The sequence below is a fragment of the Phaethon aethereus genome (genome assembly GCF_964289735.1).
Source record: "Phaethon aethereus genome assembly, chromosome: 1".
NCBI classification, from domain to species: domain Eukaryota; kingdom Metazoa; phylum Chordata; class Aves; order Phaethontiformes; family Phaethontidae; genus Phaethon; species Phaethon aethereus.
In genome coordinates, this window is record NC_138575.1 from 78,119,017 (window position 1) to 78,145,391 (window position 26,375).

Consider the following 26,375-nt stretch of genomic DNA (forward strand, 5'->3'; position numbering starts at 1 on the left):
AGCGGCTGAGGGAACTGGGAACTGGAGAAGAGGAGGCTGAGTACAGCCTGTATCGCTTTGTAAACTACCTGAAAGGGGGTTGTGGCGACGTGGATGTTGGTCTCTTCTCCCAAGTAACAAACAATAGAACAAGAGGAAACAGCCTCAAGTTCTGCCTGGGGAGGTTTAGGTTGGATATTAGGAAAAATTTCTTCACTGAAAGAGTAGTCGAGCATTGGAACAAGGCTGCACAGGGAAGTGGTTGAGCCACCATCTCTAGAGGTATTTAAAAGATGTGTAGATGTAGTGCTTAGGGACATGGTTCAGTGGTGGGCTTCGCAGTGCTAGGTTAACAGTTGGACTTGATGATCTTAAAGATCTTTTCCAACCTAAATGATTCTATGTAAGCTGCCTGTAAAGCCTGGCTCTATCTTTTCTGTTGTCTCTGTAGGCAGCATGGCACAGCCTTACATACCCATGGTTAAAAAAATCAGACTCATCTCTGCTTGCAGTGTGGTTTGAGTCACAGCTTCTAGGGGAGTGGGAGATACCATTGCCAGCCTCTTATTCGTAGATAGTTGCTGGTGATAGAGATGAACTTCAGCTGGGTGTTTAGTAAGAAGGTGCGTATAGATGGCTATGCAGCCGCTCCACCCAGCTCCAACAACCCCATTCCTTTCTCTGACTTCTGCTGTCCTCTGACATGACTCCTAGCTGTTTTGGAAAATTTTGCACATAATTTTGTGTTTGTTGACAAGGTATTTTCACCACTATATTGTGTATTGTCATTCTGCTTTCATTTGAGGACATCTGGGTTGGGAAGGAAAGTAATTCTCCAATCTATTTAAAATAAAACAATCTTTGAGAAGCCATGCAACTTAATCTAACATGAAGATGGGATTGTCTACCCAGAAACATGTCATTGTTTCCCCACAGCTATACCAGCTGGTGTAATAAAGGAAACTGCTTATATTTATAAGGTTGTCGCAGTAATTTAACTACTGTATTCTTGAATTAATACTTCTTAAATATTGGTCATTTTTGTAGCAGATATCCATTGATACTTAGGAACGGAAAGCTTTTTCATTTCAGTTGAAATAAGATTTTACTAATCTAATTCATATGCAACAGAATTAGATGGAATTAAGGCAAGTTTTAGTACTTCAGGGCTTTTTTTCCTACGTTTTGTTGATTAACGGGAAAAAGGAGAGTTCTTTTTAACTTCTTTTTCTTTACACACATTTAAATACATTTTCAGATTTTTTTAAAAAAGCAATCCACCAATCATGAAATAACTGAAAAAAACCCTTCAGTTTGTTTTTTTGTTTTCTTCTTAGCAGTAATTTTGATCTTTACATGCGTTTACTCATTTTCCTTCCTCCCCCCGCCCCATATTTTTTACCAGTTTACCAGGAGTGACAAAAGACAATGGATCCAGACTTTTTAAATGTATTTACACAGCCTGCTCCACTTAATCAATTCCTATCTGAGACTGTCATCGCTCAAGGTATGTACTTTATGAAACAGGTCAGAAAAAGAATGACCTGAAAAAACCAAGCAGAAAATGTGCAGTACAAATGAATCGTGTGTTTTTCATCAGTGGTCCCATGGTTTTATCAGCAGTGAGTAAGCTCTGGGTGTGTAATTTGGTTGCTGACTCTCTAGAGGCAGATCATGAAGAAGCAACACAAATTCTAGCTGGTTCTTTAACTGAAATTTAAATTTCACACATAAGGATCTGACCAAGTTTGTTTTTCTCTTTCCAGAATTGTATGTCTAAATCTTACTGATCTGAATTCCATTGAAGCATAATTTCCAACAGCAGTCTTAGTCGTCTGATATACCGTTTTCTCACTCATAAGGAATCAGTTAAAATAAAAAATAACAGTGTTTCTACATATGGCAATTAGTGATATTGGGTAATATTCAACTGATAGCAGATTTTTCAGCAAACTTGCGTTAGTTGTGTCTGGTAATTGTAATGGATCTTGTTTGCTTCCTTTCATAGGCGAGAAGAAGAAACTCATAAAACCAACCTCAAGCAACAATCCCAAATTGGAAGAACTAAAACTGGTACTGTTTCTTTTACTATATTGTTTAACCCTCACCTCAAGTTGTTTTTACCTTTCGTGTTAATGCCTGGCTCTGTAAATTGCCCAACTCCTTTGCCCCCGTCCCCCCCTCTCTACAGGTGGGGGCGAGCTCTGCTTTTGGCACTCGGGCTCCACACGAGTAAAGCAGTACCAGGATGGCTGGGGCGGTGCAGGACCAGGCTTCAAATGCCTAAGAGGGGTCACTGCTGTGCGTCAAGTGGAGTGTAGATTGAAAAACTGAGTTTCTTCTTATATGATACCTCTCCTAACTTGGGACGTGTGGATGAGCCGCACCAGAAGTACCCAGTTGCTGCTTCATTGTAATGATAGCGCAACAGCAATGAGAATCCAGCTGGAACAGTGGCCTGTGGCTGAGAGCAAACGCACGTCAACATTTGCTGTGACTGAAGCGATGTTTGGATATGAGCAGGGTTGCTGCCCTGATCCCATGATAACAATTTTTAGGGTTGCTGTGCTGATTTGCAACAGTCTTCTGTCTTGTTTTTCCACCTCCGGTAGCAGCTGGCTCGGCTGCGATGCAGCCTGACGATGATAGCATAGAGCAGAGGCAGAAGGGGTGAAGGGTATGCAAGCCACCAAGAATTCAGGAGAAAAACTTTCAAGTTGTTGGATGGTACATTGTCTGCTTGAGGTAACTGTGAAGGATAAATCCTATTTCATGGGAAAGTACCTTATTTCCAAGTAATCTTGAAAAACTTCCGTGTGCATTCAGTCACCACGTTCCTCTAATGGCACAGCCCACGGGAAAGCTAGTAGACTGAAATTTCCTGGAAGAAAAGTGGCATGTCTCTCATGAGACCAGCACTTCTTGCATTATGGAGATACTAAAATTGTTATAAATATTATGAAAACCAGCTTAGGCTATGTGCTGGGGTGTGTATTATATGGCATTCATAAATCCATAAATATGTATGTTACTATATTGTGTTTTCTTAAACCTTCTTGCACATTTGATCAAAAAGATTTAATTTTTTGTCAGACTTTCACAATGTTTTTATACAAAAGAGAAAATCTGAAAGGTGGTGCTGCAAAATGCAGTTATGTTGTCTACAGAGACACTGAATTTGTTCTTTCCAGACTGCCAAAAACGAAGAGCTTTCCTCAGTTTATGAAGATTTTTGTGAGCTTTAGTGCTTAATCCATTTCCCGTCAGAGGCTCCTGAAACAATGTTATTCACTGCTTATTTTCTTCTCTTTGGATGATGTGTGGCCAACAGGGGTAGGGAAATGATTGTGCCCCTGTACTCGGGACTGGTGAGGCCGCAGCTCGAATCCTGTGTTCAGTTTTGGGCCCCTCACTACAAGAAGGATGCTGAGGTGCTGGAGCGTGTCCAGAGAAGGGCAACGAAGCTGGTGAGGGGGCTGGAGCACAAGTCTGATGAGGGGTGGCTGAGAGAACTGGGGTTGTTCAGTCTGGAGAAGAGGAGGCTGAGGGGAGACCTTATCGCTCTCTACAACTACCTGAAAGGGGGTTGTGGCGACGAGGGTGTTGGCTTCTTCTCCCAAGTAACTAGCGATAGGAGGAGAGGAAATGGCCTCAAGTTGTGCCAGGGGAGGTTTAGACTAGATATTAGGAAAAATGTCTTTACTGAGAGAGTGGTCAAACATTGGCACAGGCTGCCCAGGGAGGTGGTGGAGTCACCATCACTGGAGGTGTTCAAAAAACATGTAGACATGGCACTTCAGGACATGGTTTAGTGGGCATGGTGGTGTTGGGTTGACGGTTGGACTTGATGATCTTAAAGGTCTTTTCCATCCTTAATGATTCTGTGGTTCTGTGACTCTGTAATGAGGAGGTAGAAATTGGGTCCCAAGGGAGGCAGTCCTCTGGGTGGCCATCGGTGCCACTGATTGCCTTCTTAATCTGAAGAGTTCATGGCTCCTCTAGAGAAGAGATTGGGATGGAGGCTGGGACAGGGAGCTATCTTCAAGAGAAGAATAAGGGAAGCAAAGAAACTGCCTTGGGAGAAAGACTCTGTTTCACTGCATTTTCATTTTGGGGTGGCTTTGGGTAACTAAGGAACATGAAATGGCTCACTGTAGTTACTATAAATATCAAACTGTGTGGAAAATAGAGGATGGTTACATTTGGAAGCCAGGAGCAAACTTTTTGAGGTATTCCCTTTCTCCTTTCCCTCTGTACTCATTTTTAGACACAACACTCTGCTCTGCAGGTGAGGGGGGCCCCAACAACTGGACCGAAAGCAGACTTGTGTGAGCTGCAGGCTGTGGATGTGGCTGTTCAGAGCCGAGATAGCAAATGAGGGATCACACAGATCTGTACTCAGCAGTGTTTTCTGCTTTTCTGACTCCCATCTGGTTGTACTGTTATGTTTGGGGTACCACTGTATCCCTCACACACCTAAAGCATCGCTAGATCTTAACCTGGAAGCATTAGTTGAGGAGCACAGCTTTCTGCGCTAGAAATTTCTTGTTACTTCGTAGCTGAGGAAGTATATTACAAACTCTTTGACAGCATCTCAGTTCGGGCAAGTGTTGGTGCCAGGTGCTTTTGTTTCTTGAGCAGTTTCAAGCATCTCAAGGGATTTTAATTTTTTTTTTCCCAAACTGCTTTTTACTTTTTTCTTAATGTTGGCTAACTTGCAGGGATCTGCTATGAATTTTCTCCTCCATTTACAGTGAGTGAGAAGGATATTATCCACACAACAAACTCCAGACACTCACCTGTAGCAATAATAGCAATGCAAGCAATAGCCATCCCTCTTTCGAGAGGTTCTTGTTAACAGCCAGCTGGGGCTACTGCTTTTCGGTTCTGCTTCAGCAGCTCATCTTCCCTTTCTATGGGAATATCTATGTGGATAAAACACGTGCTTGGGGAAGTGCTGAGGAGCTCCTTTGGTCTCTTGTCTAAGACCACAGTGCTCAAGGAAGGGGCTGCAGGGCCATGGGATGCAACTGGGAATGTGGTTCCTTTCCAGTCGTATCCAGCCCTTGGCTTCCTGAGCAGCTTCCCCTTGCAAAGGCAGGAAGGATATTGGAAAGGGTGATGGGAGGACTGCCACGTAAGAAAGCAAAATAAACAAAATACTTTTTTCCCCCAAAAGAGGTATTTGGAGACTGATTAATACAAAATTTCAGAAAGAAAAAGAAAACAAAAATAGGAGAGGAAAGGGAGGATGGATGACTACAAGAAACAACCAACAGAATGAGTGAAGCCTCTTTTCTTAGAACTTCTGTCTGACGGTTGAATTTGTGTGAATTCTGTGATGTCCAATGAAGGCAGGGGTTGGGAAGTGCACTCTGCAGCCTTTTCCCTGATGAAAGTGGGAACAGGGTCTGTCTCTCCACCTGTATAACTATTTCTACAAAATTCATAGGAATATAATTTGTGAGATGTCCATCTCGCTTGAAAATTAGGGAGAACTAACTGATACTTAACTTCCCTTTAAAAAGCAACCAAAAAGCACAAAGGAAGTGGTGGTTGAAAGCAAACCAAGATGTGAGATAAGGGACTTAAGAGAAAGATGAAACACAATATAGCACTGAGTGCTATCCTGTCTAAACAAAAGGATTGTAATTGCTTTGTTTTCCTCCGCAGTTGCTGATTGACTGGATTAACGCAACTCTGAAAGAGGAACACATAGTAGTTAAAAGTCTGGAAGAGGATCTGTACGATGGGCTGGTGCTTCATCATCTTTTGGGTAAGCTGCTGCTTTGAGTTTAGCTCGCAAACACATCACGGAGGAACTTCCAGGTCAGAGAATAAACCTCAGGAATCGCAGCAGCAGTGATCTGCTGGGGCCTCGCTCCTGGCTGGCAGAGCGGGCGCCGCGCTGGGAGCCGTCTCTGGTAACCGCAATTCCGAACAAATGCCAACAAATTCCAAAAAACTATGGGTTTTATAGAATTTTTTTTCTTCTATGAAAGTCTCTTTACCTGCTAGTTAACGTAAAAAAAAAAAAGGTCAACGTTGAAGTGTGAAGTTACAGTGCCTCTGAAGGGAAGGGGGCTTCATAAGCTGGGAGCACAAAGGTGATTTGTGATGCTACCAGAAACCTTGGATGGAATCGGCACTATATTTTTTATGTTCTCCTGCTTTAAAAAAAATAGCAAAAAGTTCTGGGTCTAAAGCATGGGGCTGGAACAGGAACTGATGAAAATCTAAAAGGCTCTCTACGCTATGACGTGCTTGTGTAAAGATGTGACTTCTTGGAACAGCCTGTTGGTCTATTTCTATATATCCATCTCTCCTGTCCCTACTTCATTTTTTTTTTTCCCCTTTCACTCCCTTTCGGGATGTCTTTCAAATCATATCTCATTTGGGTCAAGGCTGAGGGCAGCAGTGTGGACAGGATTGGCTTATTTTCGTAGTTTACCTGCCTGAGCAGTGAGCTGGGATTTCTTCTATACGTGTGAGTTGATACTGCCTTTGTACACTATCTACAGGAAAGATTCACCCACTGGATTCCCGTAGCTTTCTCTAGGAAAAGGAGGAACGTGGAGTGCTAGGTTTGGGGGATGATGCAGCAAGGAATGACTTGAGACATCTCCTTTTGCAGAGCTTCACTGATTTTTTTACCAAGGCTTTCAGAGAGCGCGGGAGTTTAACAAGGCATACAGCTGTGGGATGTGGGTCTGTGGAAACTGTTAAGTGGTATCAAAGATTTAAAACAAGAATTTCTGTGCTTTGCTGTCATTTTATGTTTCTGATTTTTTTTTTTTTTCCTATGGTGGTGTTAAAATACATCCTTCTCCTTCCTGTGGTCTCTCTGTCAAAGAAAACCTAGGATCTCTCAAGCTGGATGTTGACAAGATCGCATTAACAGAAAAAAAACAGCGACAGAAACTCTCTGTGATTCTGGAAGCTGTGGCTAAGTGTTTGCAACTGGAAGAAAGTCAGCTGAAATGGAGCGTGGAATGTAGGTGCAGAAGTGCAATTGGAGAAAATTATCCATCATGGGGCTTCCTCCACTATAAGGCTGCTATGAGGCAAGGGGGTACCAGAACAGTAATTAAACATCCCGTTTTCAATTACTAGTTGAATCAGAAGGGAGACAGGAATATCTCACCCTGACTGGGTCATGCAAGGTGCATCCTCTAGGTGTGTGGCTTGTGGACCACTTAACAGCCCTCAGTGTCTGTGTGTGTCTCTCACAAAAACGACTTTTACGGTGTGGTATTGCTGAACTGTGATATTGCGTAAACCCCAATCTGATGTCCCACTTGTGTAATGGTCCTCCAGGACTTTGGGATCCTCTGCACAGGGAGAATTTATGATACTGGAGTGAGGTTTACTTGTTTTGCACACTAAATGTTGTTTTCTTGCTTTACACGGAATAGCTATCTTGACAAAGGACTTGCTGAGCACACTGCATCTTCTGGTTGCAATAGCAAAGCACTTCGAACCCAACCTGGCCATGCCTCCAAATGTTCAAGTGGAAACAATCACCATTGAGGTAATTATAGTTTCAGTATTTGTTACAGTAGATCCTAGAGACCTTTCATGAGACTAATTTGCTTCGAATTAGGGAGAAATGTGTGTGCAGCTGTGAAAGAGACACTTGTATTTTCTGTGAACTGTGCCTTTTAACTTCTGGGTTTGCTGGACTAGGCTATCATTTTGTTCTCCGTTCAGATGCTGTATCGTTAAAAGGGTGGAAACACTATGCTGTTCTCCTTGATCAAAAAAAGGAATGGTCCAAATTAAAAACAGCTGTTGATCTCTGTAAAGAAGACGACATTCTGCTGTTACTATCTCTAAGTGTTTTAAAACAGAAGCCTGCACTCATGGATTGTGACACTGGTTTAATGCTGAGGGTTTATTTCTTTAGGGGAAGGCAGTTTTTTGCTCACCTTCCATTGGGGTCCCATTTTCGTATTTTTCTCTACAAGCTGAGATCTACATGCTTTCTTCCTCTATTTGGTTTCTTAAAGTCAACTCTGGAACTTTAGGAGAACATCAAATATCATGCCATTTGGGATATAATTGCAAAAGTTAGCATCGCTGTGCTACAGTTTTAACAGTGGGTTTGCAATTCAGTGGCGTCGGGAGCCCAGCACACAGGCTGTACGGCGTGACCGAGCGCTCTTCCCTCCTTGGAGCATCATAACTGGAACTGCATGCCCTTGGGCTACGTCTGTCACCTCAGGAGATTTAACAGTGTCCTGGAGGGACGGGGGCTTGCTTCTGCAAAGGCAGCCATTGTGGCCCCATCCCAGCCAGGCACTTCAGCAGAGGAGTGGTCTCTCTGATACCTAACGGGAGTCCAAATTGCGCATTGCTGTCCACGCTCCAGTCATGGGGGTGACAGCCCGGACGCCGAGGAAAGTGCCTTGCGCGCCTGCGAGTGCTTCAGCTGCACAGAAATTGGGAGTGATTATCTGTGAAACCACAGCATCGGAAAGGGCTGCTAACCTTGAGAGAGAGAGGAGCAGCAATGGAGATAACGGGGTTGTGGTAGTGAGCTGGTTGGGAATCATGATGGGAATCGCGCGATTGGGATCGTAGGAGAAATCAGTGCCCCTGGGGGGAACGGCAGTCGTTATGTCAAAAGTGAGGAAAGCCCATGAAGACACAGCTCAGGGGAGGGGTCAAGGGCAGGAAGGGGGAAATGTTGAGGAAGCCCAAAGGTGACCAGAGAAGGCCTGGCCTTTCTGTGATGTGCCTGCAGGAGGCACCTGCCCTTGCCCGGGTGGGGCTGGGTGCGCTCCTTTTCAGTGATGAGTTGACCCAAAGCAGTTGACTCAGTATGTAAACAGGGTGTTTTTCACTGCCCAAAAGGGGGGAGTGGCAAACACCAAGGACTTTTTTGTGATGAGGCGTTTGCCAGGTGCCTGAATAAAGCAGAGGCATGCCCATCCTCTCCTATCTCTTCAGACTGTCAGTTGAGTTGAAGCACTGGGGTTTTTTGATGTTTGGTGGAGTACTAAGGTTTATATAGAGGAACAAAGATACACGACCATAAGCAAAGATCTCAGGTGGCTTCAGAAATAGTAAGAATTGCCAGCCTAATTCTAAGCAACCCACCAAACCTAAGTCCTCTGCAGGCGGGATTCATTAATGGGTGGCAGGCCATGGCATGAGGTTATTATAAGGCAAAGCGACCACCTCCAGTACTGTAAAAGTGAAGAGTCTTTAATGCAGTGAGGTGCTCAAGGAAATCATTGCCTGCCCAAAGCAGCTTGATGCATTCATTAAGTCTCCAGGTGAACATGCCAGCCTCTGAACTTCACAAGCTGAGGAACCATGTGCTTCTCCATTGGCTTCCTCTAATGAGGAAGCACCTAACTTCCGGTTGAAGAGTGAAGAGAGCAGAAGGGAGTAGCAACCTCTCAAAGTGCTATACTGATTGTGCTGGACTTCTTGAATAAATGCCCTCTGATGATCATTTAAGGCAGCAAACAGGTCATGAAAGCATCATTAATGCTTATGGATTTTTTTTTTTGTGTAATGAGCAAACACAAAAATATTTATTGTCTTTTCAACAGAACACCTCCAGAGGATTAAAGACAGCAAATGCGGTGGAATATATCACAGAAAACAAGTAAGAGGGGATATATCTGTTTTTTACACTGTCAATCAGAAAGGAAATATTGTGGGTGTTTTCCCCCTTAGAAAAAATAGCTGGGATCGTGATGACAAAAAGCGTAAACTCAGGAATGCATATGCATGCAAACTGTTTCTCTGATTTCTTTCCTTTTTTTTCCCCCCCTCCCTTCAGATTTGGTATTATAATACCCTTCTTTACTCTTTATATAAACTTCTTTAAAATAATGTATATGACCATTTATGAGGCTTAGTGTTTGTCATTGCCATGGAATAGAATAACAAATATAATAATAAAAATTGAGTCCTGTGAATTTACCTGTCCTAGACTAAACTGGAAACTTTTTACAGCCACAGTGGTTTAAATCTACTTTTAATGTATTGCTATTGTGTCATTAAATAAAGAGAAAGGAAACAGTTGGTTTTTTATTTTACTGTGGAAGAAAGGTTTGAGCTTGCTGAGTTTGTGAGGTACTGTCATTATTAATGGAGTTAAGCAGTAGGATACCATTTATATACTGAGAAAATGTGGACATCATTCCAAGAACTAGAAACAGATTTTCCTACTATCATCTTTTATATGCTAGAACATCTTCAAGCTCTAATGTCATGAGCAGCTTATTGGAAGAGGATATTATGGATTGTGCTTATAAAATAAATGTTCTTTGGTTTGTGGGCTAGTTAAAATCTCATATAGTTCCAAGAGCCTATACAGATATACAGTGTACTTAAAAATGTCTGTTGGAAAGTTACTCTAACATAAAGTTAATGGAGCTTTGTACTGTATCTCCTGCTTTACAAGATAGCTGATGGCCCAGATAAGCTTTGCTTTATGAATAAGATTAGTTCTGCTGAATGCTTTTTCTAATTCTTGCTTTTTATTGCACTTTTAGAGAGAATTTAGAAGCGCAGTCAAGTAAGTACTGGCATTGCCAAGTTCAGTGTTTTGCTATTATGTGCTATTATATACCACATTCTGATCCATTTTTACCTCATGATAAAATCAGTATCCTCCCACTAGAGTTGATAGAGATTCATGGATTTCTCTTAGTGTTTTTCTCCAACTGTCTTCTGTTAATGTATGTTCATACCAACACGATATAGTTTGGAAGTTGGGTGGTCGCTTTGCCTGTGGACTACAGGCAACAGATGGGAGGTGAGACAAGAAACAAAACAGTGGGTTGATGACCCAGCAGAGAAGACCTGACTGGGGGAAAAGTATGCCTTGGATTTACACATTGACCTCATTCACTGTTGGAACTATTTATAAGCATAATGGCTTGAGAATTGCGCTTCTAGTTGCTACCAGTTTCCATGTAGTTTCCTTTCTGCAGTTTGCAAATGAGATTTTGAAATCTACTGGTACTCAATTATGGACGGCAGCTCAGTAAAACCCAACGTCCCCATGGTTTTTACCCTTAGGGCTTTTGAGGGCTGTGAAACACTTGATGTGAAAAGTGTCCATGTGGACAGAGCCTGCAGGAGGTCTGGGCGCTGCTCCGGCTTTAGCATGAGCTTGCCTTCCTTGCTGCAAAGTAGCACGTTGCATCCCCAGTGAATCAAGGCAACCATTTTCATTCTCTGCTGTGCCCTTTATGTTAGCATTTTCATCCTTTGCAGAGGTGCAAGCTATATCATTTAATACATATTTATCACTTATTCCACTGAGTGGTCTCAGGCGTGGGCTGAAATTGTGGCGGAAAAAAAACCCCACAACCCACCCTGTAATTAGGTGTTTCTTCCAGTGGGCTGATTCTGCTGGGAAGAGAAATCTGCAGTTCACTCTGAAATGCTGTCTCTCTCCCTCTCTATTTTTGACACAGTTTGCTTACCAAAGAGAGAACTCCCAGAGCGTGGCTCCAGAAGAGGGCTCTCTCGTTTGCGAGAGCGTTGCAGGTTTCGGACTGTTGCTCCGTGATTTGTTTGATGGATTCACCCGTTCCCTGACAGGGAGGACGGAGAAACAGGAGGAAACCCTTCTGCAGCGGAGCCTTCTCTCTTGCTGGCTTTTGGGAGGAATCTTCCTTAAGCAAAGCTGCCTTTGCTTTCCTGCACCGTAGAAACTGCTTTTGCTGCCAAACTGCCCTTGGTTTTTTTTAAGGCTGTTTCAAATGCTTCGGTTGTGCATGAAACAGCAGCCGTGCGGCCGGGCTACCGTGAGGAGATGTATCCTGCTCTCACTAAACCTGGGCAGAAGGTGGAGGTGGGGGTGGGCCTCCTCAGGGACTTTGACGAATCTCATTTCCTCGGTGATCTTTAAACTCGTGCTAGTTCTCTGGTGTAGCGCTGCTGGCACCCGCTCCGTGCCTGCCTTTAAACTCGTCCTTTTGGAGGTCCGTGTACTTCCAGAGGAAGGGCAGTGTCTCCAAATCCAGTACCTAGTTTGTGGGTTTTTGAAGGGAGGGGGCTGTTTTTCTGCAAATCTGATGCACCTGATGTTTCTGTTGGGGAGGGAGCAGTAAAATGTTCTTCTTCTCTGCTTACAACATTTTAGCCCAGAGGTTCAGGGTTAAAAAAAAATCATAACTGAAAAGAGAGAAACTGTAGAGATGCAAAACTTCGCTGTTGCTCAGACTGGTGCTGGCACAAATCTTGAGAACCTCTGCAGGGGAAAAGTACGGAGCTGAGTGGAGTAACTTGTTTTCTCTGATGTAGTCAGGCTGAAAGGAAGCCTGTCACCCTGTCCTCTGACAAATACGAAAGCAGGATTTTTCCCCGTCTCCCTGTGACTCTTCCTCCTTGGCTCATAAGGTGTGAACACCTTTCTCCTTCTGGAGCCACTTTAAACCTCGGATCTGACGGTTTTTCCAAATAATACCAATTAATGTTGTTTTGATACAGAAGATGATGCCTTTGATGAATTATTTAGCCGTGCTCCAGATAAGCTGGAAGCTGTAAAAAAGGTAATTCTCTTTTTTAACAGACGTCAACATTTGTAAGGCAAAACATAATTCATGACTTCACTGAAAAAAGTTATCTTTTCTTCCACCTTTTCCTCCCCTTCTGTTTTCTTTAGGTATTTTTGCAATTTGTCAACCAGCACGTTGGAAAATTAGGATTAAATGTGAAAGACATCGACTCTCAGGTAGCCTGCTCTAAGCTGCATTTTAACCATGTTTTGTCATCCATTGGAGTGTTTCCTCTCACCAACAGGATTCCTCCTTTTTGTTGTAATAGTTTGAAACTTGGCAACGTAACAGTTTTTCTGTTTTTTAGCTTCAGGTTACAATATCAGGCTTCAGTATCTGACGTTTCTGAAGCTGATAAGTCATGAAAAAATACAGCTTTGTATTGAATACTGCCCTTGTAACGCTACAGGGAGTAATTTTCGGAGTCTGCCCAACTCCTATGGACGCTCTTTCTGTCAGGATGGAAATAAGGGCGTTTTGACAATTACGCTGAGAGCCAAGTTGATTTGCTGCTGCTTAAGTGATTTTTTTTTTTTTGATGCTGGATTTGCTTCACGGTAGGAAGGCCTGATTGCCATTACGTTTCAACGCCTCATCCTTTGAACGCTGGGCTTTTTTAGAGCCCGTGAAATCGCAAGAGCAGCGCCCGTTAGGCACCTCGGGGTCACCTCCCGCACCTCCGCTGTCCTCCTCTGCCGCCGCCGCCTCCGGGGCGGGCGGGCGGCGGCTGGTGCAGAGCCGGGGAGCCAGCTTCCCTCCGGGGAGCGAGCGAGTGATGGGAGATGAGCTTTGGAACATCCCTCGTGGCTTTTTCTTTCCCTGCTTCGGCAGACCCGCACGCGATAACTGCAGGGGAGATCAGCCCACAGCTCTCGCTTGGCTCCAGGCGTTCGAAACCTCAGCGCAGCCGCGGTCCCTGCGATTTTACGCCGCGTGGGTGAGCAGCGGAGCTCTGCTCCGGCGCACTTTTGGGTTTTCCTGCTGGGCACCCGCAAGGAAGGAAGTTTTGCCAGCGTTTTGTTGTAAATCTCGGGCACTAGGCATAACTTTCTTTTATTTATAGTTGCGCATTTGTCACTTGTGGTTGTCTGAAGTCCCTTCGCATCTGGAATAGTTTGTTTTAACAGCTGTCCTTTAGCAAGGCCGTATTTTTACTTAATGTGAGCTTGGGTGCCTTATGTAGCTAAATAGGAAGTTCACCGTAGAAGGGGTTGAGGGAGCGGAGTCATTAGGCTGCCCATTTGCCAGAGTATCATTTAAACTCCTTTGTTGCTAGAATGGCATTTATCGCAGTAATTTACTAAAAGCCAACGTAATAAATAACTAATATTCAGATCATTCTTCATCTAGTTTGCAGACGGAGTTATCTTACTTCTGTTAATTGGACAACTGGAAGGTTACTTTCTGAATTTAAGGGACTTCTTCCTGACTCCAGCTAGCACCACGGAGATGGTAGGTTGTTATTTAATTACTGAGAGCTTGAGGCTTCAAACATCTTGTGTATTTAATGCTTCTGAATGTCATTGAAGTCCTACGCATGGACAATGTTTGCAGGATGGTGGTTTGGAACGGTACAAGGGCACGCGCTCGGTGCTATAAAAACACCTTGGGACAGGTCGGTGTCTTCTTCAAAAGTAATTGTTATCTCATGGGAGGCAAACTATTGTTACTTGCCGTTGTTAGGCAGACACATGCTTCTGAAGCCTTCCAGTGAGAAATACAGAGGCTCTGTGTGGCGGGGAATTGGTATGCTATCTCCTACACGTCTGTCCTGCAAACAACATTTTAAAGTGGTTGACACCTCTTGCATACCAGAACTGGATCCCTACAGGTTTCCTTATGCTGTCCTGAAAATATACCTTAATCGAGAAATGACCAGAACATTTTGAAGGCCCCCTCTGTGCTTAGGAAGCTCTTGAGAATTTACATCTTTTCCTCCCTGGAGGCAGGGAGCTGTAACCTACCCAGCCAGACTTTCTTGACTCCTTTTTCAACCTCTACCAGGAAGATTTCATCAGTGCTTTAAAAGAAAAAAGTGGCATCAGCCAGAAGGTAGTGCATGCTGGGCTGCTGGTGTAAATGCTTCCTCCACAGATTTACGATGTTGATATATTTTGAGATATTTTCAAATTGTCTCTGGTGTGTGGGTAGGGGTTTTTCACTTGGGTCGCTGAATAGCGCTGAAAATCTTGAAACCATAGCTATTTTTCCTGGGTTATACTCAGTTAGATCTCTGAAGGTGAAATGCGTCAGATCCTTTTTGCTTGAGAGCTGCCTGAGAAGGGAATCTCTCTCCCGGCATGGTTTGCATTACAGCTTCCCCACACAGACGAGGCTTTCGTCCGATTCCTGACCTCACCGCAGTTAATCGCCCTGGGCAGTATTTATTTGTAATGAAAATTCTCAGAGGTTCTGTATTAATTAATAAATACTCCTGTGGAGCTTAATAAAAACATTTAAAAGCACAATTGTATGAGACCTAGGTTCAAATTTTGTCAAAAATTCATTGCTGTAAGTTGATAACTGCTAAAGCTATTGGAAAATTCAGTTGTTTTTTTTTTTATCTTAGAGGATTCAGAAATGGAAAATATATTTTGAAGGGTTGAATGAAACAAAATCAAAGCATGTACTTGCAGTTGATTGTCTTCCCTTTCTCCCCGTCCACCCAGTTTTCAAAATGGTTACTCTGGTCCATTGACTTGGAAATAAATTGTTAGCGTTTCCAGTAACTTTATTCAGAGGAAGTCAACAAATATTTTTTTTATTTAGAATTTTGTAGATAATATTTTTCTTCTTGGATCATCCCTATTCAAGCCTCACAGATCTCTTTCAAGAAATGAGATATCCCTACATTTTGGCTACAAATCTGAGCTCAGAATTTCTTGTTCTTACCCTGCATGTGCTGGTCACTGGCCCCAGAGAGGAATATCATGGGATTGGGTACTGGTTCGGTCCAGTTCTCTACACCCTAGTAATTTCACTTTAGCAAAGTTACTTCCACGTATTAGGCTTATTGTTGAACAGTTTGCCAAAGTGGTATTTACTGTTTGTTTCTCCTCTGCTGTTCATTACAAGATGAAAAGTGGGATGACAATACAACTCAAAATATTGAGCGACCATAGTTCAACCGTCATTTGTACATAAAATGCGTCTTTCAATTCCCCTGTGCTTTCTAGCTCCCTGTCATTTTAGATGTTAATTGGTACAGTAAAGTATGAAAATGTGACCTTTGCTCAGATTTAAAACATGTCATTTGCGTTATAAAAATAGTGACGACCACGCGCACCGTTATGATCAGTGTGGTGCATCAACTTTCCTTCAAGCTGGAAGCTTGTGGTTCAAAGCTGGTACGTCCTCTTCATGAATCGCAAGGAGGGGAAACTGGGATGGAAGCAGTGATACTGAGGAGGAAATAGAAACAAGAAATCGGGAGGGCAGGAGCCATGTTAGAGGGACAGGAGGGGTGAGGAAAGCGGGAGCAGAAATTTGGGTGGTGACCCACCTACAGGTGCAAGAAGACACTGCTGCACATGGGTAGGTTTGTTGCAGGTTTTTTTGGTGTTTATTACCAAAAAAGTGAGGTTTACAAGTAACTGTAAAGAAAGTTCAGCTCTGGGCGCTCACGTCTATAGAAAGGTGTGTATTCTGAGACAAAGAATATAATCACAAAATAGGTCAGGATGAAATTAGAGGTGAACTTTGTGCAGTCAGGAGATGAAGATGATGATAAAGGAAGGGCCCCTGTGCTTATCAAAACTGTGTAAACTTGATACTTTTGCCAAAACAGGCCCAGAGCTGAAATAGCCCAAATGTCCTGATCTCTCTCTGATTGTGAGTCCTAGAGAATTGCCCAGCTCTTTTGAGTCTGGAAGTGCAGCTGGATGAAAAAACTTATTTTTCTAGGTTGCCTTTTTTTGGCAATTATCAGTATTTCTGTCTGAAGATCTATTTTGAAATCTGCATGTTATCACTCCCTGCAAATCTTGTACGCATCACAGCGAGGGAAATGTGCCCCTTTTACCTATGATGGTTCGTGAAGGAAACGTTTGATTTATTCATTCCAATCAGAAAATTTGTGTAGATCTGTATGAGCTTAAGCTCTCTTGGCTTCTGACTATCAGAGGAAGAAAACGAGCCCTAATCCAAGCTGTCAGTCTCGGTTACTTGTAAGCCAGGGAACCAGGTAAAACATAGATTTATTGCCTCACTTCGGAGCACACAATTTTTGCTTGGCTTATGTGTGCGGGACCCCTGTGCCTACTGTCAGGAGATAACAGGGATCAGCGTGGCAGCAGTTGTGATGTGCCTCCGGAAGGATAAATTGCTCAGTAGCCTAAGGAATGTACGGAGAGACAATTTGAAGTTTGTTCACGTCTTGTTACGTCATTAAAGGAGGGGAGCTTGCTAATTACCAGCCAAGTAAACAACTGCCCTTACGCTGTTAGAAGCTAGTAATGGGATATTATATTACTTTAAAAAAAATCATTCATGACTACTGGATATGCATGTGATGCTGCTTTTATGTGGAGAAAGGAGAGGAAAAAACAGAGAGGAAGAATCAGGAAAAAAACCCCAGCCTTCATTCATAGACGCGTGCTTAATTTCTCATGAGTAATATTAAGGATATCATCAATACTGTTATTGTGTATAGGCATCTTTATATGTTAAAGCATAAACTTCTAGCTCACAAATACAGCTGATCAGAAGATTTCCAATCTTTGTAATTCTGAGTGAAATATAGAGAACATTTTCTTTTTTTTTTTTTTGTCTGTTCCAAATGTGGTAAGCATATGGGCATTGTTTAAAAAAAAAAAAAGAAATAAATTCATGCATCTATTAGATCCAGTTATGAATCTAGCCTGTTTTCCCCATGGAAACATCCATTAACACAAGACTTTCACCTGCAAGGTCTATTTTTAAATAAATGGATTCTTCTGCCCACCTCTGGGATACGTTTTGCTGGAGACGGATTTTTACATCCGATTTTATACGATAATTGGTAGAACTTCTGAAGAGCACTCCATCAAAACTAAGGAGATGAATATGAGTACATATTTATGACTCAGTATCTTCAGCTACTAGAGAAATACTTTTTAAAACCTCTGGGCCACTGCACCATCGGGTGGAAAATATTTTCTGTTATATTGATCTGTCTCTCATCAACAGCTTCACAATGTTAACCTTGCGTTGGACTTGCTGACAGATGGAGGTCTTCTGAATTTTTCTGTGAACTCTGAAGGTGAGTCGTGACGCGAAAACTTCTCTAGAATAGAACTGCTAATATCCTGGCTTCGCAAAAGTGAGGGTATCTGAAGAAAGTAGGTTCTGCAGTGTGACGCTGACATGTTTCATTTAATGGCTGCCCCACAGCTCCTCATTCAGAATGAACAGCAACCAAGCTGAGAATTGTTTTGAACAATTGTTACTTCTATACTAAAAATGTGGGATTGTTATAAGTTTAGTAACTTTATGGTAAACTGTTTAATAAGTCAGTATTTGTTAAAGATTTAAACCAGTGGCAGCTCCTAGGGAAATTACAGCGGCTGAGCTGGAGAGAAAGCTATTTTCCTAACTCATCAGAAGTTTTAGTGCGTTAAAAACAAGCTTTTTTCATGTGGAAAGACACCTTGCAGAATATGTCCTGAAACTCAGAAACACTGACTACTCTATTCAAACCCAGCAGAGGTGGTGGGTCAGTCTCCTGAATGTGAAATACATAGATTTTCAGTGCTATTCTGCCTAGTTCAGACCTGGGAGCTGAATGGTGATCTACATCCAAATGAATGCTTTCATTGCTGAGTTAATGTACATTCGTGTTCTCCTCTCCTGCCTCACCACAAAAAAGTTTCCTTTGGATGAGTCAAATTTGCCAATTAAAAAAAATGCTCCACAGAAAAATTTTTGACCAGCTCCTGGTGGGGTGATGGATGTGGTTACAATAGCGGATGGTGCTGTGACTGCTTAGCCTGACCCCCTGCAAAGTGCAGGGCATGCAACCTCACCCCATCAAAAACTTGTTGTTGAATAAGGAAATCAAATATTTATTAAAAATAGAAAGCGTTATCTCTTCCCCTGTGAGTTATTCCTAAGCAAGTGGGTGCATGTGTTCAGAACAAAACCCATGGCATCATGGAGAGGGAAGGATACAGTTTAGGATTTTCTTTGTTTTTTATTTCGTTTTCTTTTTCTGCTAATGCTTTGGTGATGTTGGCAGTTTGCATGACGGGCATGCAGGAATTGCGGGCTTTTTGCCATATTGCGTAGAACTAGGAGTTTGGGAAGCTATTTATGTTAACTTTGAAAAGAGTAATCTGCGTGAGCTCAGGTCTCCATGCTGGGATCCACCTTTTGTAGGAAAGGAGTTAAACCCATGCTTTCTCTCCTTCCCTCCGGCTATTCTGCACTGCCTCAAATACAGAGTTGATCAGTATAAGAAATAATCGGTGCCAACGTCTGCAGGTCCTTTGGCTTCATTGGGAAAATCCTTAGCTAGTGATTATATTTAATATAATTTAGGGGTACTTACTACAGCTACACTATTTAGACTGTTCAAGGATCCCATTTACTAGAGTTTCATTGTTAGTCTTTCTCCCAGTGATTCACAGCACTGTAAGAAGAACAGTAAACCCTCTAAATCAGTTCGGCTCTTCCGTTGCAATATTTAAATACAAGAGCAGTTTGTTTAGCCAATAACACGGGAGCTGAAAACTAAATGAAAAAAAGGAAAATGGCCAACAGCAGCAAAACGTGATGGAAACATCACAACCAACAACAAAAAAAAATAGTGTCAGGTAATTCCCAACATGATTCCTGCCATAGAAGAATCATGGAAAATTAAAGCTGTAAAGTCCTATTAAATTACCTGCTCTGTTCTCTGCTAGTGAAGAATTATTTCTTACCATGCATTATTTATCCTGTCTTCCAGCAAGATAGTGCAGTGAAGGTCCCCTTTCTGTGGTGCTTTTCCTTAAGTGCATTTAATAAATGAATAATCTGCTAGCTCTGTAGTTCCTGTGTTGCTTCTTGTTACAATTAGATTGTCTAAGTTCACGTTATAACTGGGGAAAGGTGGGAGATTGTCTTTGGCAGTTGCAGTCTCTCTCTGTTCCAGGGACTGCTAATACTTCCCATCTGGTTTTCTTGTTTCTTGTGTATCCACAGACATTGTGAATGGAGACATGAAGACTACAATGCGGATTCTGTACTGCTTGTATTCCAAATACAAGACCAAAGAAACATGAAGAGCAAGGCCAAGAGCTTGGGCTTTTCTTTTTTTTTCCCCCCCCCCCCCCCCTTTCTTTTTTTTCCCCCCTTAGTATGTCACGGTCCAGTTTTTGGTTTCCCAGCTCTGTTTGCCACTGTTTATGTGCATGCACCTGTGTTTGACACTTGCTGTATTAACGCTGTATATGCAAGCGCACATATATATTCACGCAGGGTTTCACCTGCGCTGCCTGCACAACTGTAAGTGTGTGTGTCCGTGTGTCCATCCAGGGCAGCGCACTCTGTAAATCCATGTCTGCACCTCTTGCTCCGGCCCTGTCTCTTCTTCTCCCGGAGCCTCCCCAACGCTGCGGAGAAGCGCAATTGTGTGTTTATTCTGGACTGTGGATTCTTTGCTTCTGGAGATGATGTTTGGAAGCTGTTACCGCAACCTCCCCACTTCCCCGCTTCTGGTTCACGCTGGAAACTAGCGAGGGGAGAGACCCGCCGCGGCATGCCTGGGAAGGCTGCAGACACGCTTGAAAGCTCAAGTTCAAAACCTTCTTTCCACAGGTGGGCCGCTGTTGTCACTCGAGAGGGTGTGGGCTGGGCACCAAGCAGACAGGCAGCTGAAACGAAATCTGAGCTTACCAAGTGTTTGATAAACGTTTCGCAGATTTGCCTGCTCGAATACGGAGAAGGGACCCGGAACAACGTGCTGGCGTGGGGCTGTCGTCTCCTGCCCAGCGGTGGGAAGTTGCCCTTGCCTCCACGCTAAGCTGGTGCCAAACTGCGGCCGGCTCCGGCCTGCTGCAGCCCCGACGCCGCGTCTGACTAGCGGGAATGCCGATTCCCGTGTCGGGCAGCTTATAGGAGGGAATAACACGACGGCGCTTTCCCTGCGCTAAGAGGTGGATGGACGCCGGCTCCCTCGCAGCCGCTGGGAGGAGAGGCCGTCGTGGCCGGGAGCAGCGACACGCTCAGTTTCTGCCGCTTCTGACAGCATCCCGGTGCTGCGGGGACTCTCGGACCCCTCTGCGACTCCCTTAGCTGATTTTGTCCGGCGACCATCCCCAAGCGTGCCAGCAGCCCCCTCGGGACGCAGCGAGGCTAGCCGCAACTTATGTTAGCGGTCACCCTCGGGCTTTCTCGGGGATCTTAAATGGAATTCCTTCAAAACCTCCATCTACTCTCTTCACCTTATAATTATGTCATGTTTATGTTGCATAATGCTGGAGATCTAATCTAAAAAAAAAAAAAAAAAAAAGACGTTTTGATATTATTTTGGTTTCCACCTAAACTGATTTAATTTCCTGTCGTCAGCGACTCTGACATTGGATCTCTGAGCTGATCCTCCATCTGTGTGTTAACGAGAAACCAAAGCTCGCCTAGCGCGAGTGCTGAGATTCGCAGAGGAGAATTTGTTGTGTCTGGTTTTGGATCGCACAGCCCAAGTAAAATCCTGAGATAGCAATGCTGATAAGCCTTTGAGTCCTGCCTTTGAAAATGGTAATACAGCTGCTGGAGGAAGAAGTTCTGCAAGCTGCCCCGAGCCTAATCCTGTTTGCACCAATAATTCCCTTGTTGTGCGTTTACAGAGAAAAATCCAATGTGTGGTGCCAATGAGCTGCAAGATCAACTTGCTTCTCTAGCAAATGAGTTGCATGTGCTGTTTTGAATGATTTAAGTAAAAAGTACTTGGTTTTTCATGTGCAAGTCTCCGTAGGTATCTTGCTTTATTCCCTCATGGCCTTCAAGCAATAGACTGGGAGACCTCAGGAGCTTGTTCTTGCTTCGCAGATCCCTGCTGACGTTGCTGTAACCTGGCAAGAGGACTGTAGAATAAATCTGCTCGATAATGATAAACCCGGGGTGCAGCTTGTGGAGAGCAGGGCGGGGGGGTGGGAGGGCGTCTGGTGGGGATGCGGTGGCGGCGGCGTGGCCGTTCGCGCTGATGAAAGCGACCCGCGCCTCTTCCCCGGCGCTGGTGGCCAGAAGGACTTTCCAGTGTGTGACTTCAGGCGTGCCCTGGAGGCTATGAAAATGTCAGTGGTGGGGGGGTTAGCTGGTGCTGCCCTGGTCAGGCGGTTGTTACCGCTCAAGGAGACAGTTGGATTTTTCTCTGCGTGTCTGAGTTTTGTGCTCCACTCCTCTGGCATAAGTAAAACCGGTGCTTGTACTTCTGCAGACTCCTGGCAGGGGATGTCTAGTTCTTGGTGTTTAATAAATGAAAGGATCATATTCCCTTCCCGACACCAGCTTGCCTAAACCTCTTATGAACAAGTCATTGTTTTGAAAACAAAGAGGGGGAAAAAGTGACAGCTAATGTACTTGAATCAAAAATATAGCGAGACCAAAAATTAATGTTTTAATGTGGTTTTTTTTATGCTGTGAGCCAATTTGTAACACGTTTAATGTCTCTGGACACTTTGATAAAGAGCCTGTGTTTGATTCCTAAAACACGCTATAGCATTTTATTAATCCATCATACAGGCACCCACGCCATAAATTGGTGTAGAATATACGAGTGCACTATTTACATTTGAGATGTAGTCACAGACTTGGCATAGTTTTAATAGTAAATATAAAGTGACAGCGCTAAAAAGAATATTCCAACAGTATGAAACTGGGGAAAAAAAGAAATACATACTATTGTTCTCAGATGTTACTTTTGCCTCGCATCAAGATAGCCTGTTTCCCTCTTCTCTGAGAAGTTGGTGAAAAACAAAGCATCTTAATGTTTAAGCTGGCCAATTAACTACGATATTTTGAATAAAGTAAGCTTTCTCTGTGTGAGCCTGTTCATTAACACATAATTAAGTTTACAATTTTCATGTTTAAATCCTAGGTAGTAAGATGTTTGTGATGGAAAAGTGTGGTGGACGATAAAGGTGTTGGGTGTTTTTATCATGCTGTGTAGCTAGGCATGCAAGTTTAACTGCGATGACTGTTCAGTTTTCCAAGAGAGTCAATGACTGACTGTGTCTTACTCTGTTTCCAAGGAAGAACATGCAGTCTGCTGTACCTTTTAAATAACCGGTAAATGATCCGAGAATTTCTGAGCCAAGGGAGAGCCCGGCAGGAGCGGCTGTTGTTATCCTCGTCTCAAAGACAAGTGGGGCCGTGGCTTTGTGGCTGGGCGACGGCTGGGATGTGGAAGAGATCTGAAGCGTTTCTAACTCCTGCTTGCTATCATCTTTCTGTTGTCCTGTCTTTCCAAAATCCACGGCCTCATAACTGTAAAGATGGCTTTCCAGAGGCGGAGTGGCAAGGGTCTGTGGAGAGATGTGCGGGTGGAAGGGGCAGAGTTACCACGATGACCGCACGGGAAGCAGCGGATGCACAGAAGTTTTGGTTAAAGGGAACAAGGGACCAAGACAGGTGCTGGCTATAAAGCCTGGGAAAGCAAACTGGGCATCTGTCCCTGCTGTCAAACCTCCTTCTCCTCCTCCTTAGGAGGAGGATTATGTTGCCATTTTTTCATGCTCGCATTTGGCTACAGCCCTTTAATGGAGACCTCGCTGGTGTGCGCCTCTGGGAACCGGCCAGTTAACTCCAGAGGGTAAACGCCGGCAGCGCCCAAACACGCTTCGTGGGTGGGAGCAGCACCTATACTCCTCTAAGGTGGAGACTATTTTTACTGCCTATCCTTTTCTCCCTTTCCTTTCCTTTCCCCTTTCCCCTTTCCTTTCCCCTTTCCTTTCCCCTTTCCTTTCCCCTTTCCTTTCCCCTTTCCTTTCCCCTTTCCTTTCCCCTTTCCTTTCCCCTTTCCTTTCCCCTTTCCTTTCCCCTTTCCTTCTTTTTCCTATGATTTCTGTTGTGTTGCTTCTTGCAGGGAGACATCTCCACAGTCACTTCCAAAAGTTTCTTTGGCAATTAGGCTTTCAAACCATGAAAGCAGCTAATTCAAATTCTTCCTCTCCATGAGCTCGAAGGCCGTGTGTGTGTGTGTTTGTGTGAAGGGATCTTGCGGTTCTTTCTCTTTCAGGCTTCTAAAATTTCCCCAAAGAATAAAAGCCATTGTCAGTTTTTAGACAAGATTTTTTTTTTCCTACTCTATTAATATTGTAATAAAGAATAGATGAAAGTGTTACTTTGGAGGAAACAAAATAGTGTATATAAGCCCTTCTACTTGCTGTGGGGATGGATGGATTTCCTGTGCTATTCGAAATTTTCTAGGATGGTGACAAAGGTGAGCAGGGCACGAAGAGTAATATATGGAGAGGTAAGTTTTGAGACTAGAGGTATTGAAATCAAGAGGGCAGTACTGTAGACAGGAATGTCCCTGTACCCCTGTCCTCTCCATCCGACAGCTGTACTTCTTGGAATATTAAAATGAGAAAACCCGCAACAAACCGCCTCTATTTCTCTGGCATTTTGATTTGAACAAAGTGCATCAGGGCACCTTTGCCATTGTCTTTTCCCTTCGCGATTCTAGATGTCTAAGCCTTTCCCTGCCATGTCTTTCCATTACAACTGGAGACCCCTAAGCCGTTCTGCTCTAGCCACTGGCTAAAATTAAAGTTTTTAAGAACTTTATCCACTGATGTCCTTTCTCAGACTGCACTTACCAAATTTCATACACCTTGGCATGAAGCCAATAAACTAATATGAAATAACAGATAAATGTTAGAGGGGAAGGAAGAAGCTTGGTCAAAAACTGATTAATTTTATCTGTAGAACAGTGGCTGGCTGCTTGGATGACAACTATCTAAATTTAGGTCCTAAAATCTTGCTGTTATGAAATGCTGGGGAAACGCAGTTCAGGTGCTTCATTCTGACCCCTTCATCTGTATTCCAGGTGACCATCAGGCTTTGCCTCTTGTAGAGAGCTGCAGTCTGCACTGGGCTCTTCCTTATGCTGTGGGGAGAACGTGCCCCATGGAAATTGGATGCTTTAGTTTCTTTTGGGAAATGGAGCCCGACTGCAGAGTTGTGCCCATGCTGGTAAACGGAAAGTTGAAATATATGGACTGAAATGTCTATGGTGTAATGTGAAGATGTCCCTTTTTTTTTTTTATTCCGCATCCTTTTCCCACTTAACACCTCCGCTCCCCTTTTTTCCATCTAAAGCCACATTTTCCCATTGAGGAAGCATTTTATTTTAATGAAAAATATCAACCATCACATTCAATCATCGTTTTCATACCAGGGCAGTCTGTGTCTCAGGATCCTAAACTACAGAGTGTACTTTCAGTGAAATGTCCAGGGAGGTGATGGGGGACAGTTTGTGTCTGGGCTTGGGTGTCTTTCAGGAACACCTGTTGCATAATCCAGTTGCCAGCCCCAGGCCAGAGAACATAATAAAGATTTTAAAGTCTGTAAGCACAGCACTAGTCAGGCTTTTAGGGACTAAAAGACAGGAAAAATAAAATGTATAGGGTAAAAAAGCCACAAGTTTCAAAGTAGTTCTTGTCGTGGATGTTTTTACTAGAAATACAATTGCAAGCATATTATGACCCTAAATACATCTAAAGAATGCAATTCTGTTATGAAATAGAAAAGAGTTTAGGTAGTTTGGACTACATTGAATTATAACACTGTCATAGTAATATAAAGAAGTCTTAATGGAATCAGATCGATGTATTTTGTCGGGTTATTCTACAGACACACCAACTAAAGCTATCAAAAAAAAAATCAACCTCAATTTACAGCCTCCTTCTAGCATCTGACTTTCCTATGTGTTCTTCCCCCTGCGTATTTCAGTCCTCTGGCATTCTGACCCCTTGCCCCCGCCAGTTTTCCTCCCTCTTGTGCTCCCCTCATGCTGCTGGCCCTGGTGGTCAAACAGCCTTTTGGCAGTGCCTACTCCTTCCCCTCTGCGTGCTCAGAGATGCCAGGGTGTCACTGGGAAGGTATCTTCTAGAGAAGACATATTTGCAATGCAAAAAAGCTGTGAAAAAAATCTGGAAACACCAGCTGGCTGCTGTGTATAAGAATTTAAAATGTTTCTCAGTGGTATGCAAGAAGAATTCCTTTGTCCTTCCTCCAGTATGAAAAAAAAAAAAAGATAGAAGAAATATTGTCACGATGATGGTCTTCATCAATACCAAACAGTGGCAGAAGGCTGGATATCTCCTAAGGCAAAGTTTGGAGGTTGTTTTTGGGACCATTGCAGCACAGACAAGAGGAATACAACTCTCACACTAAGACTCTTCCAAATGAGTCTGTCTTGGGTAAGAGAAATTCAAGCATGTAATTTCTATATGCAAATATCTGTAGAGCTTGCATCCTAGTAATGTTACAGAATTTGAAGAGCCACAAATTTGATCTCGGTGCTTATTTAGTCCTTAAAGTTACTCATGAGATCACCAACAAGATACGCTTTGAAAAGACTTTTGGTTCTCTTGACAGTGTAGATTCTGTCTGGAAGGGCAATGAATTCTATGGGGAAAGGAATCTTCTAGGATCTTGGACATGAAGCCAAAAGGGCAAGAGCTGTTGACAGAATTTCTTATAGGGGATCCCCACTGTAGAAATGTTGACTCTGGCTCACGGCTAAGTTTAGAAACTGTGTAAAACATGTACCATGCACTTTATTCAGAGCAGATGGTACAACAGGCTTTACTGGTTGCAGTGTGTCAAGTAACAGATTGTCGAGAAAAGTTTGCTTGCTTTTGGCAGACAGTTTAATTCAGCTCATAACATGTTACTGAAGTTCAC

At 43.3% G+C, this 26,375-nt stretch overlaps 1 protein-coding gene across 1 annotated transcript; it reads left to right on the forward strand.

Annotated features, from left to right (window-relative positions):
• Nucleotides 1-1,407: 1,407 nt before the first annotated feature.
• On the forward strand, nucleotides 1,408-20,008 carry PARVG (parvin gamma; the record flags this gene model as incomplete). The annotated part of the gene is made up of 12 exons (XM_082014173.1): nucleotides 1,408-1,486; nucleotides 1,988-2,052; nucleotides 5,653-5,755; nucleotides 6,833-6,973; nucleotides 7,395-7,510; nucleotides 9,543-9,598; nucleotides 10,494-10,516; nucleotides 12,442-12,503; nucleotides 12,617-12,685; nucleotides 13,860-13,961; nucleotides 17,676-17,748; nucleotides 19,671-20,008. The coding sequence occupies 12 exons, from the start codon at nucleotides 1,408-1,410 to the stop codon at nucleotides 19,748-19,750; spliced, it is 969 nt and encodes a 322-aa protein (XP_081870299.1). The 3' UTR covers nucleotides 19,751-20,008.
• Nucleotides 20,009-26,375: the final 6,367 nt, after the last annotated feature.